The 13,988-nt window shown below is 41.0% G+C and overlaps 1 protein-coding gene across 4 annotated transcripts in view; it reads left to right on the plus strand.

Annotated features, from left to right (window-relative positions):
* Window positions 1-13,988, plus strand: part of LOC140469697 (astrotactin-2-like) — a 1,585,258-nt gene that overhangs the window by 944,602 nt on the left and 626,668 nt on the right. For all 4 annotated transcript variants that reach the window (XM_072566454.1, XM_072566452.1, XM_072566453.1 and 1 more), the window contains one exon: window positions 7,057-7,236. In XM_072566454.1, coding sequence (XP_072422555.1) covers window positions 7,057-7,236 — 180 coding nt within the window. The remainder of the gene's footprint in view (window positions 1-7,056; window positions 7,237-13,988) is intronic.

Consider the following 13,988-nt stretch of genomic DNA (forward strand, 5'->3'; position numbering starts at 1 on the left):
TTTGAAGCCAAAATTGTTTGTGAGCAAAAAGAATTCAGGCTATTTCATAGGTGTGAGCAGTACAATGATTTAGTAATGATAAAGTAATGTCTCTTCCATCTTCCAATGTAGAACACTACCAATATATAATATACAATACACACTCAAGTATACAGAGTACCTAAGGGATCTTGTGGCACCGTGGGCGGCACGGTGGCACAGTGGTTAGCACTGCTGCCTCACAGCGCCAGAGACCCGGGTTCAATTCCTGACTCAAGCGACTGACTGTGTGGAGTTTACACATTCTCCCCGTGTCTGCGTGGGTTTCCTCCGGGTGCTCCGGTTTCCTCCCACAGTCCAAAGATGTGCAGGTCAGGTGAATTGGCCATGCTAAGTTGCCCGTAGTGTTAGGTAAAGGGGTAAATGTAGGGGAATGGGTGGGTTGCGCTTCGGCGGGTCGATGTGGATTTGTTGGGCCGAAGGGCCTGTTTCCACACTGTAAGTAATCTAATCTAATCTAATCTAATCTTCAAGTAATGCCCCTACCTCTAAACCAGGAGCAATGGGTTCATATCCAGTCTTGAGAAGTGTGGAATAACATCTCCAAACAGAAAGTATATGTAAAAATGTAAAGACCTTCAAGCATAAAATTGTAAATAACATAATAGGTTCTTTCCTTGGTATTAAACCAGTACACTACCTTTAACAATGAACACTATAATCAACTTTAAAAGCTATCTGTCCAGTACCATTGATTATATTGCTAATGTGGTGTCAGCAGTTATTTTATTATGTATTCAAGCTTGATTGACCTTGTGAGCAGATCTATCTTTTCCCTTTACTGATTTAACTGAACCTGGTTCCTTATCTTCCCAGTATCTTCACTGCTGGAGTGATTCTTTTTAAGTTTGCCCTTCATAAATATCAGTAACTTCTGATCTTGAGTCAACTGCTCCTTTACATGCTGCAAGACTTTTGCATAATTGTTTTTTAATGCAACCTAAATAAGCAAAAATCTGTTGATACTTTTTTTTAATTTTCATGAAATCATTTTTGGACAGGCTCCATGTTCAAACAGCTTCATTATTGGTTTCTGTTGAAAAACACAGTCAAATTATCCAACATATGGCCTTATAATTCTCATTGTCAACCCTATCCTTCCTACCCAGCCTTATGATTACATTTGGCTGAGCCTGAGGCTGATGCAGTAAGAAAGACCACATCGCACAGTAAGCTTTTAATGATTTAACTACAATGCTTACATATGGCAATCATTCTTTTTAATTACCTTACGTATGGTCTACATTTGGCAAGTTTTACATTTTTTAGTAATTACACACTCGCATTATTCCTTCCTCCACCTTAAGTACCGATTAACAATACACACAGACAACTACAAACACACTTTGGACCTTAATTTAGACTGGTGGTTTTGGATAACTCAGTCCATACAACCCTTCAGGTTTTATCAGCTGTGCACAGGACAGTAAATGTTTCAAGTTTTGTTCAATGACAGGAGCAGCACATTCAGAGAATCTACTGACTGTACCAGCTGTCCCTCAAAGGTACTGCTGTTTGCTGATTCATGAGCTATGATTTCCTCTCGATAGCTTATAATCAGATGTAGATGCTGCTTTTAAAAGTTGCAAGATATTTCATTGTAGAGTGACCACAACAACTTCATCAAATCTTCTTGCAATCCTGTCCTGACACAACTTCACCCATGCGGTTTCCCAGCATGGATTGCTGATTAATAGAGTCAAAATTGGGACATTCATTTCTTCTTCCTTTCTGTAAACAAGATGCCCAGACAGGGATAATGGTATCTTGAGGATAGCCCGAGCTAAAAGAGATGAACTGTGGATTGGACATGGAATAACCTCTGATGAATACAGCTCAGTTTTACACTTCCTAGAATAGAAGCAGAAAAAGCTGGAATTACACAGTAGGTCAGGTGGTATTGCGGGGGAGGGGAGGGAAAGAGAGAGAGAGAGAATGGTTGCAAATTTTGTGGTGATTAGGACAGCTAAACAGTCAGCATTTGAAGCCTACACGTGCACAGTTAAATGCGGAAATCCAAAATGCTGCTGTCAGTGAGTTATACTTTGCAATACTTTCACCCTGGATGGCAAGCAGGAAAAAAGTTTCATTGAAATGCCTTCAGCTGATCCAATAGGTGTCTGGAACATATGTGCATGTTGCACCCATCTCACAATATGCACAGGCACAGCTGTTCCTGGCACTTTTCCACGTGCACGATGAAATATCTTATTGATTTTTGGACTGTTTGATCAAGAACAAGCAGAAAATCGGTCTGGAAAGTGAGCTGGAACTTCATGCCCTGTGGTTATTCCACTCTGGGTCTAAAAAGGCATTTGTGTTTTAAAGGAGAAATTATACAGCATTTGTAACACCCCCGCACCCAAACCCCACTTAACTGGCCCAATCTATAAAGGCCAAGACAATCCAATGGAGAGATGGTTATTAGAGTAGAATGGACTGGAGTCACATGTCAGGACCATGTGGGGTTGTGGTTGTGGTAGACTCTATGGAAATTGCCAGGGAAATTGAAGACTCTGATGGGTAATTCCCCTGCAGCTGGAACCCTCTGAAAGAACTCATTAAAGGTAGAAATTCAGAGGATTGTGCTTCACTTAAGCTCAGTTAGCCAGGAATACTTAGAAGATCAAAAACCTAGTCAAACTCTTGAGTCACTACCAAACTAACCATCCACCTCCACCAACTACACATCCCTCAAATCTCTTTACGGGCACCTTGTTCCCTGGCAGCCTGATCAGACTCCCTCAGCCAGACAACTGACCTCCACACCCCAACAATCCCTTTCCCTCCCAGCCCCAGAATCCCATCAACTCCCCCAGTGCCCAACATGAACCCCTGGCACCATCCACCAATAAACCCTGTCGGACCTAACACGCAGCTCCTCTGCTGCATGACACCATCCAGGACCAGAAACCCCCTTCCCTCTATCTGCTATCCGATGCAGCCTTTCCCTCCCTAATGAATGCTGCTTGCCCCACTGGACCCAACGACTCCAGCTTATAACGCAGGCACCGGGACATTTCCTATCTGGAACCCTTGCAGCTAATCATTTAAATCACAGAACACGGCACAATGACTGCTGAGAAATGGGGAGTCATTTGACCTCCCTGATTATCCTGTGCCAGAGAACTACTTTATTTCAGCTATGTTCTGTATTTATGAAGGAACTGGAATCAGAATTCCTAACCACTGTGTTCAATTTCTCCCATTGTGTTCAGGCCTCATTGCAGGAAGTTCATAAACAATGTAGCTGGTGGCTAATATCTCTCCTCATCTCTGAGTTACGGCTTTGAATCCATCATGGGATTTTATTTTCTTCAATGTTTAATTACAAAAACTGCTTTAAGCATTATTTTTTATCAAAAAATACTATAATTAAATCTTTAAAGTCTCCAAGCTTATTGGAAATTGGAAACCTTTTTTTCTAAAACTCTCCAATTGAATTTCGATATCATTTAATAAGTCAGCAGAAACATGTTTTTTCTGATAATGTTGCTAAATTGTAAGTAAACTGTACTTCTCGTTAGGAACTATGCAGACCTAAAAATAGCCAACTTGAACTGGATTTGTTTTTCTGTGTCACATTTACTTCTTTAATGCATCCAACTAACAGTCACACTTTGTGCATGGGAAGTGTTCCCCTTGACTTGTGGAACAAATAAACAAAGTCAAGTATTGCCAAACTGACAAAAAAAATCCCTTCAATTTATAGTTATTTTCACAGTAAAAACCTTAGAAATGTTAAATGTTGAAAGAGGTGTCACTGAGTTTTTAAACAGTGCTTGATGTTCATAACTGGCAGTGAGAATAATGCTGTTGTGTTAAATTGCAATTTTTCCCTTTTCTTAATTATTTATAATTCAGCTTCTATCTTAATTTGTTTCACCATCCATAAAATGGATAATTAAGAGTGAAGGGATTTATTCCTTTCCTTCATGGTTAGCTGACTGTGATTACTTCAATGTGACTGATGCTTAACTTGCTTGATTATTGCATTGCTGCTGGATGCCTGGAGTTCCCCATGACTTAGTGCCAGATTCAAGCTGACAACGAGAAAGCAAAGCATGCCACAGAGATCACTGCACCTTTGTGAGCAGTTTTCTTTGAGGTCAGCAGCCAGCACTATTGTGGTGCTGGAAAAGCACAGCAAGTCAGGCAGCATCCTAAGAGTAGGCGAATCGACGTTTCAGGCAAAAGCCCTTCCAAAAGCTAGCACTATTGCTTAACTGTTCCCTTGGTAGATCTTTACTAGTTTAGCTTTAGCAAATGTCAATGGCACAATCAATACCATCAGTTGCAGTGTGTGGTCATTTTGATCTAATTTTTGGAATCAGTAAAGGATCATGGTTTAAGGCAAAGGCAGATGGTATTGTTTCCTAAATTGTCACTAACCTAACTTCCTCTGGAGATTTTCCCTCCACAGCTTTCAATCTCTCAGATTCTTCCATTGCCCAAGCTATGCTTGCCTTCTCACAAGAAGGAGATAACATTCTTTACTCCAAATCTAGTTGGGTCCTTTCTTTCAGCTCCTTTCCCAGAACATTAATGATGCTACTTAAGCCATCTCTGCTCTTGTCCAAACAAGGAAAACTAATCACATTACTTCCCTTCCCTCTCCTTCACATGGTCATTCACTGATTCTCCAGTCTCCTAACTCAGTTTCTGTATTTCCATTTCTTGAGATAGACAAACAAGTTACCACTTATTGTAATCCGACAGTTACCTTCATTACTTTCTTGTTGCTTTCTGCAAGGCCTCAATTGTATTCTCCAAATATCTCCAGATCTGTTATGATGATCCCACTTTTCGGACACCAGTGCTCCTTGTGTTTTTCATTTCCCTCAATCAAGGATTTCCTTCCTAATGTGGCTGAAAGGGCTCTCAGCTGTGTCAATTCCATTTCCTGCTTTATTGTTCTGACACCTCGTCTCTACCAGAACGACAACTGGTTTCATCTTGTTTTCACCATCCACCATGCAAGCTTCTGTGTGTCAATAAATTATCCACCATTTCAATCACTTGCAGCATGTCACTGCCACCAATCTCACCCTTTGTTCCCTTCAACCTTCCAAAGGGACTTTTCCCTCTTTGACATCTTGTTGTTTCCCTATTCACTAATGGGATGTAGGCATCTCTGACTAGGCTAGCATTTGTTGCCAATTCCTAGTTACCCAGTCTTATCTTTTACAAATGCGCCGTAGAAAGTATCCTCTCCGACTGCATCACAATTTGGAAAAGCAACTGCTTAACATCACAAAAAATTACAGAGTTGTGAAGACACCTCAATCCATCATGCAAACCACCCTCCCATCCATTGACTCTATCTATACTTGCTGCTGCCTCAAGAAAATAGCCAACATAGTCAAAGATCCCTTCCACCCTGGTTATACTCTGTTCCACCCTCTTCCTGTGGGCAGAAGATACAAAAGTTTGAAAATACGTACCAAGAGATTCAAGTTCACCATCTTCCTCACTGTTATCAGACTTTTTAACTGACTTCATATATTAAAGTTGATCTCCATCTGCAACTTCTCTGTAGGTGTAATTATATATTCTGCATTCTGTTCTATTACACTGATGTACTTATTTAGATATGATTTGCCTAAATAGCATGCAAAACAGTACTTTTCACTGTTTCTTAGTACATGTGACAATAATAAATCAAGTCAAAAATAGCAGTTAAATGTCAACCAGAAATGTGGTTGGAGTCACATATAGGCCAGACCAGGTAAGGATGAGAAATTTCCTTTCCTGAAGGATATTAGTGAACCAGATAGGGTTCTTCTTTGTTCTGATAATTGAAAATAGTTTCATGGTCACCATTAGACCCTTACTTCATGATTCTTTACTGAATTCAAATTCCACCATCTGCCATGGTTGAATTTGAACCCACATCCCCAGAACATAAACTGAATTTCTGGAGTAATAGCCTGGCAATATTACCACTGGGTCACTGCCTCCCCGCATTGCAATCAGCTCCAATGTCCTGTTCCCTTTTTCTGCAGCATGCTTTACGTGCAAAGATAAAAGATCAACAACTGCCCTTTAACCTCCTCCTTCTGACACAAAACTCTTTCCAGGTCAAACAGTGACTTAAGCAAAAACTTGTGATGCTAGAAATCTGAAATAAAAGCAGGAATTATGGTCAAGCTGACTTTGGAGAGAGAAATAGGGCAACAATGTTAGCCAATAACTTACACACTGGGGAGATGAAACACAAATTGAATGAACACTTTGTGGAACATTTATGTTTGGAAGGACGATTTGCACTTCTGGTTATTAGATTTTTAAAATTCTTCCAGTTTGTTTTTGACTTTCTGCATTCTGTCTATGAACCTCCGTTTAAACTGTGGGAACAGCACCTCCCCTTTTTGAGTGGGTACTTTACAACATTTTGGATTCAAAATGTCTAAAAATTTCAATCACAATGCTGCCATTTTTTTTTCTGACAGCAACTGATGTGGATGATTGTGTTTTTGACATTTACATCTATACTTCAGAACATTTTGTTTCCTCCTTGTCCTACAATCATTTGTACCTTATACACTCTTACAGCTTAATCACTCCTGTCTTCCATAGTCACTGAACTCTACTCTTGTTCGATCCTCCTTTTCCTGCCTCAGTAAAATACCTGCTTAAAAACGGTTATAATCGCTAAATATCTCCCCCACTGTTGATTAAAGGAGTTTTCTAACTTACCTCACAGATGCTTGTGACCTACTGACTACTTCTGGGGTTTTCTGCTTTTATTTCAGGTTTCCAGCATCTGCACGATCTGGTTTTTATACCCACTTAATAACGACTTGTTGAAGAAACAAGCAAAACTGATTGAAGGGAACAGAATACAGCTTCAAATATTTTATCAAGTTGACTTATTTGCAAATTATGTAACAGCGCACTGAAAGTTTGGGGAATGCATTAGACAGACCTTTACTAGTCAACAGAATTAATAATGCCCAGAACGAAAGAATGCCCAGATGTTCTACTTGTAAACACAAACATTCTTTTGTGACCCAGGTTTTTCCAATGCGCTGAAAATGCTGAAGGAAGAGAGCAGCAGAGAGGATCTGATTTCTGTCATCCAGCAGTATGGCAGCCATTATATTGCTGAGGCACTCTACGGCTCAGAACTCACATGCAAAATTCACTTTCCAAGCAAGAAGGTCCAGCAACAGCTTTGGCTCCAGTATCAGAAAGGTAGGATAAAAACATTTTTTTCCATCATTATTTCCATAAGAACTTTACTTCAGTGGAAGGGCTGGAGGTGAAGTCAAATTATCAAAGGTCACTTTGAGATATGCTTCTCGACTACAGCTTGAGATAATGTTGTCTCCCATTGCTCTTACCAAATCCAGCAATGTCAGTTATGGGTGTTCTTGTACACCAGTCAATGAAGGTAAGCATGCAGGTACAGCAGGTATTGAAGAAGGCTAATAGCATGCTGGCCTTCATAACAAGAGGGATTGAGTATAGAAGCAAAGAGGTTCTTCTGCAGCTGTACAGGGCCCTGGTGAGACCACACCTGGAGTATTGTGTGCAGTTCTGGTCTCCAAATTTGAGGAAAGAGATTCTGGCTATTGAGGGAGTGCAGCGTAAGTTCATGAGGTCAATTCCTGGAATGGCGGGACTACCTTACACTGAAAGGCTGGAGCGACTGGGCTTGTATACCCTTGAGTTTAGAAGACTGAGAGGGGATCTGATTAAGACATATAAGATTATTAAAGGATAGGACACTCTGGAGGCATGAAACATGTTTCCGCTGATGGGTGAGTGCCGAACCAGAGGACACAGCTTAAAAAGATAGGGTAGACCATTTAGGACAGAGATGAGGAGAAACTTCTTCACCCAGAGAGTGGTGGCTGTGTGGAATGCTCTGCCCCAGAGGGCAGTGGAGGCCCAGTCTCTGGATTCATTTAAGAGTTGGATAGAGCTCTCAAGGATTGTGGAATCAAGGGTTATGGAGATAAGGCAGGAACAGGATACTGATTAAGGATGATCAGCCATGATCATATTGAATGGTGGTGCAGGCTCAAAGGGCAGAATGGCCTACTCCTGCACTTATTGTCTATTATTTAGGTCTGAAAGTCTGGAATTTCCTCCTAAATCCTGTCACCTGTCTTCATTTTATGAATCGCTTAAGATCTAACAAATGATCAAGCTGTTGTTTATCTGGCTCAATATTTATTACTGACTTCCTGTCTAATTTATACAACTATGAAATGTCTTGGCAAATTTTCTTACGTTGAAGGTGCTTTGTAAATGCAAATTGTTGTTGACAGCTTACAAACACATAACCTAGGGATTGTCTCAGTTCCACACTGATGAAAATATCCTACAAAGACACAGAATCTCAGAGGACCATTGAGGTGCGCTCTCACTGGAGAGACACAACTGATGGTGGTTTAACCTGAGGGCCATCATGGCACACATGAGGGGAATGATTGCAAAAGAGTATCCTTCATGGTAACCTCAGCCAATGTGAGAACTGAAGCCATGCTGTTGAAGTCACTGTGTTACAAACTTGCTGTCCATCCAACTAAGCGAACAGATATTCCTTCAAGTGTAGAATTACATACATCACCAGCCAATGGCTAGCAATTACAAAAATTACTGCAACAAAGTTTTTTAATCTTCTCTTGTCCGTAAAACAATGTCCAAGAGGTGAAACCTTCCCGTGAGGGAGACTGCATGAGGATTGTAGCTGCTTTTTAAAATTCAGTGGACTGTTGTTATCTGACATGGCACATTGTATTAGAAATCAATTTGCAAACATTATTTTTAGGAGGTGCAATGTGAACCAAATACTTTGGTATCTCTGTTCTGTATTTTATACAAACATTCAAGAACAGGGTAGGTCCATAGAGTCAGATACTTTATAAACAAAGTTTGTGCCCTCATACTTAGGAAGGAGACCAAAATTACATGCAATATTCCAAAAGTGCAAAACCTTACTATTAGAAGGATGTTGTGAAACTTGAAAAGTTTCAGAAAGGATTTACAAGGATGTTGGCAGGGTTGGAGGATTTAGAATCATAGATGTACAGCACGGAAATTGACCCTTTGGTCCAACTCGTCTATGCCGACCAGATATCCCAACCCAAAGCTAGTCCCACCTGCCAGCACCTGGCCATATCCCTCCAAACCCTTTCTATTCTTATACCCATCTAGATGACTTTTAAATGTTGCAATTGTACCAGCCTCCACCACTTTCTCTGGCAGCTCATTCCATTCATGTACCACACCCTGCATGAAAACCTTGCTCCTTTAGATCTCTTTTATATCTTCCCTTCTCACTCTAAACGTATGCCCTCTAGTTCTGGTCTCCCCCACCCCAGGAAAAAGACTTTGTCTATTTATCCTATCCATGCCACTTATGATTTTATAAATCTCTATAAAGTCACCCCTTAGCCTCCGATGCTCAAGGGAAAACAGCCCCAGCCTATTCAACCTCTCCCTATAGCTCAAATCCTCCAACCTTGGCAACATCCCTGTAAATCTTTTCTGAATCCTTTCAAGTTTTGCAACATCCTTCCAATAGGAAGGTGACCAGAATTGCCTGCAATATTCGAAAAGTGGCCTAACCAATGTCTTGCACAGCCACAACATGACCTCCCAATTGCTGTACTTGAGGATCTGAAATCTGGATTTCAGCTGTTGTTCGGAACAACCATTTAATACATGCCCTTACTAACAACAAAATGGTTTCTTAATGCAAGTAACATATCAAAATGGCTTCTAGGCGGCAAATTGACAATTTTGTTTAAAGTGGCTTTTAAACCTGCTAAAAGCTGCATTCCTGAACTAACTGAACCAAAGATTAGCAGACAATGCTTCCTTCACAGTATGGAATTAACTAAGCTAGATAGGACATGACTAACCATCCTCGCAAACCTTGGAGATGCAGGTGTCGAGAGATTAAACGTGCAAAACGAAGTTAGCTCCCAGGAAATATCATTAGCTTAACCTTATTTCTAATAAAGTCATTTTATTACATTTTATTGGATTTGCTCTGTAATTAATGCTGTACTAGTCTGTGAGAACCATATAAAAATTGTCTTTATTTTAAGCCATTTGTGCAATTTCTCCATTGGACACAAGTGTTTAACCTCTGTGTTGCTGGACAACCTGTGTCCAGCTGTGATAATAAACTTCTGATATCTTGTTGAATCAGACAGAACTGCTACTGTTTATTTGACCGATTGTGGAACCAAGGAACCCCTCCCGTGGGTCGAGATCTTCATACTCAATACTCTGACCAATAAAAGAAAGCATACCAAACGCCTTCTTCACTATCCTATCGACCTGCGACTCCACTTTCAAGGAGCTATGGATCTGCACTCCAAGGTCTTCAGCAACACGCCCTAGGACCTTACCATTCAGTGTATAAATCCTGCTAAGATTTGCTTTCCCAAAATGCACCTTGCATTTATTGAAATTAAACTCCATCTGCCATTCCTCAGCCCATTGGCCTATATGATCAAGATCTCGTTGTAATCGGAGGTAACCTTCTTTACTGTGCACTACACCTCCAATTTTGGTTTCAGCTGCAAAATTACTAACTATACCTCTTATACTCACATCCAAATCATTTATATAAATGACGAAAAGTACCGATCCTTGTGGCACTCCACTGGTTACAGGCCTCTAGTCTGAAAGACCCTCCACTACCACCCTCTGTCTTCTACCTTTGAGCCAGTTCTATATCCAAATGGCTAATTCTCCCTGTATTTCATGAGATCTAACCTTGCTGACCATTCTCCCATGTCGAACCTTTTCGAATGCCTTACTGAAGTCCATGTAGATCACGTCCACTGCTCTGACCTCATCAATCCTTTGTTACTTCTTCAAAAAACTCAATCAAGTTTGTGAGACATTTTCCCATGCACAAAACCATGTTGACTATCCCTAATCAATCCTTGCTTTTCCAAATAGATGTACATCCTATCCCTCAGGATTCTTTCCAACAACCTGCCCACCTCTGTCAGTCTCACCAGTCTATAGTTCCCTGGCTCATCCTTACCACCTTTCTTAAATTGTGGTACCATTTTACCCAACCTCCAGTCTTCCAGCACCTCACCTGTGACTATCAATAATACAAATATCTCAGCAAGAGGCCCAGCAAGCACTTCCCTAGCTTCCCACAGAGTTCTAGGGTACACCTGATCAGGTCCTGGGGATTTATCCACTTTTATGCGTTTCAAGATATCCAGCACTTCCTCCTCTGTAATATGACATTTTTCAAGATGTCATCATCTATTTCCCTACATTCTATATCTTCCGTGTCCTTTTCCACAATAAATACTGATGCAAAATACTCATTTAGTATCTCCCCCATCTTCTGCGGTTCCACACAAAGGCCGCCTGGCTGAACTTTGAAGGGCTGTATTCTCTGCCTGGTTACCCTTTTGTCCTTAAATGTATTTGTAAAAGCCCTTTGGATTCTCCATAACTCTATTTGCCAAAGGTATCTCATGTCCCCTTTTTGCCCTCCTGATTTCCCTCTCACTGCCTTTGTACTCTTCTGCAGATTCACTCGATGCATTCTGTCAATACCGGACATACGCTTCCTTCCTTTTCTTAACCAAACCCTCAATTTCTCTAGTCATCCAACATTCCCTACACCGAACAGCCTCTCCTTTCACCGTAATAGGAGTATACTGTCGCTAGACTCTCGTTATCTCATTTCTGAAGACTTCCTATTTTTCAACCTCCCTTTACCTGCGAACATCTGCTGCCAGTCAGCTTTTGAAAGTTCTTGCCTAATATCATCAAAATTGGTACATTGACCTTCCTCCAATTTAGAACTTCAACTTTTACATCTGGTCTATCCTTTTCCATCACTATTTTAAAACTAATAGAATTATGGTTGTTGGCCCTAACGTACTCCCCCACTGACACCTCAGTCACCTGCCCTGCCTTATTTCCCAAGAGTAGGTCAAGTTTTGCACCTTCTGTAGTAGGTACATCCACATACTGAATCAGAAAAAAATCTTGTACTTAACAAATTCCTCTCCATCCCTTAACACTATGGCAGTCCCAGTCCAAGTTTGGAAAGTTAATCTCCTACCATAACCACTCTATTATTCTTACAGATAGCGGAGATCTCCTGACAAATTTGTTTCTCGAATTCTCACTAACTATTAGGGAGTCTATAATATAACCCCAATGAGGTGGTCATCCCATTTTTATTTCAGTTTGATCCAAATAACTTTCATGGATGTATTTCTGGGAATATCCTCCCTCAGTACAGCTGTAATGCTGTCCATAATCAAAAATGCCACTTCCCCATCTCTTTTGTCTCCCTTTCTGTCCTTCCTGTAGCATTTGAATCCTGGAACATTAAGTTGCCAGTCCTGCCCATCTTTTAGTCTTGTTTCTGTAATTGCTATGATATCCCAGTCCCACATTCGAAACCATACCAAGTTCATCTGCCTTCATGCACTAAAATAAGTGCAGTTTGTCAGTTCTGCCTTGTTCTCAGCTTTGTCTCTGCCTATCGTTTCTGACTCATTTCTTTTCTAAACTGTACTGTTTCAGATTGATGTCTTTCCTTACTATCTCTCTGGGTCACCACCATTCCCTCCCCCCCCCCAATCCCTCCCAAAAAATCCCCAATCGCCAACCTTACTAGTTTAAATCCTCCTGAGCAGCTCCAGCAAATCTTCCTGTCATTATATTAGTCCCCTTCCAATTAAGGTGCAATCTGTCCTTCTTGCACAGGTCACTTCTACCCCAGAAGAGATTCCAATGATCCAAAAATGTGAATCCTTCTCCCATACACCAGCTCCTCAGCCATGCATTCATCACTGCTGGCCACAGAAATATCTGTCTGTGCCTCAGACTAGACAGTCCTCTAACAAAATTGATCTCTTGGAACCAGACGTATCCCTCATTGCATTCGAGGCAGTCTCTATACCAGAAACTTACCTGTTTGTGCTACATTCCCCTGAGAATCCATCACCCCGTACATTTTCCAAACCAGCATACTTGTTTGAAATGGGAATAGCCACGGCACTACCTGGCTACCTCTCCTGGAGTTAACCCATCTATGTAACTGTATCTGCAATTTTTATTCCTTCCTATAACTGCCTTCTATCACACCCCCTCGCTCTTGTAAAATCCTCATTGGCAGTACCTGTCTCTCCAACCAATCCATTCAATACGATAGGATTCGCAACTAACGGCATTTATTGCAGATATAATCCTCAGTCACACATTTAAGCTATAGGGAGAGACTGAATAGGCTGGGACTGTTTTCCCTGGAACGTCAGAGGCTGAGGGGTGATCTCAGAGGTTTACAAAATCATGAGGGGCATGAACAGGGTGAATAGACAAGGTTTTCCCTGGGGTGGGGGAGTCCAGAACTAGACTGCATAGGTTCAGGGTGAGAGGAGAAAGATAATAAAAGGGACCTAAGGGACAACTTTTTCACACAAAGGATGATGTGTATGGAATGAGCTGCCACAGGATATGATGGAGGCTGGTACAAATACAGCATTTAAAAGGCATCTGGATGGGTATATGAATAGGAAGGGTTGAGAGAGATATGGGCTAAGTATTGGCAAATGGGACTAGCTTAGGTTAAGATATCTGGGCAGCATGGACAAGTTGGACCGACGCGTCTGTTTCTGTGCTATACATTTCTATGACTCTCCGACACTGAAACCTACTCAATTAACCTGTGTTCCATCAGACTTCAGCACCTTCTAACACTGCTACCTTTTCAAAAAAAATTTTCAAAACATACTACCATCCTAGGATTGTTAGAATTATACAATGTCACAGTGTATTAAAATATAAGAGCCTTTTTTTTTGGCAGTCGTGACACTTAGATACATGGCACCTCTGTATCCTGAAAAAATATTGCTTTGAAAAGACTAGAAGTTTCAAACTCTGTGCAGACCCAAGCAGTTCAGGAACTTGCTATCCGTGTTTAGAAGGCATGAGTC

Source organism: Chiloscyllium punctatum, chromosome 49 (assembly GCF_047496795.1).
Source record: "Chiloscyllium punctatum isolate Juve2018m chromosome 49, sChiPun1.3, whole genome shotgun sequence".
NCBI lineage: Eukaryota > Metazoa > Chordata > Chondrichthyes > Orectolobiformes > Hemiscylliidae > Chiloscyllium > Chiloscyllium punctatum.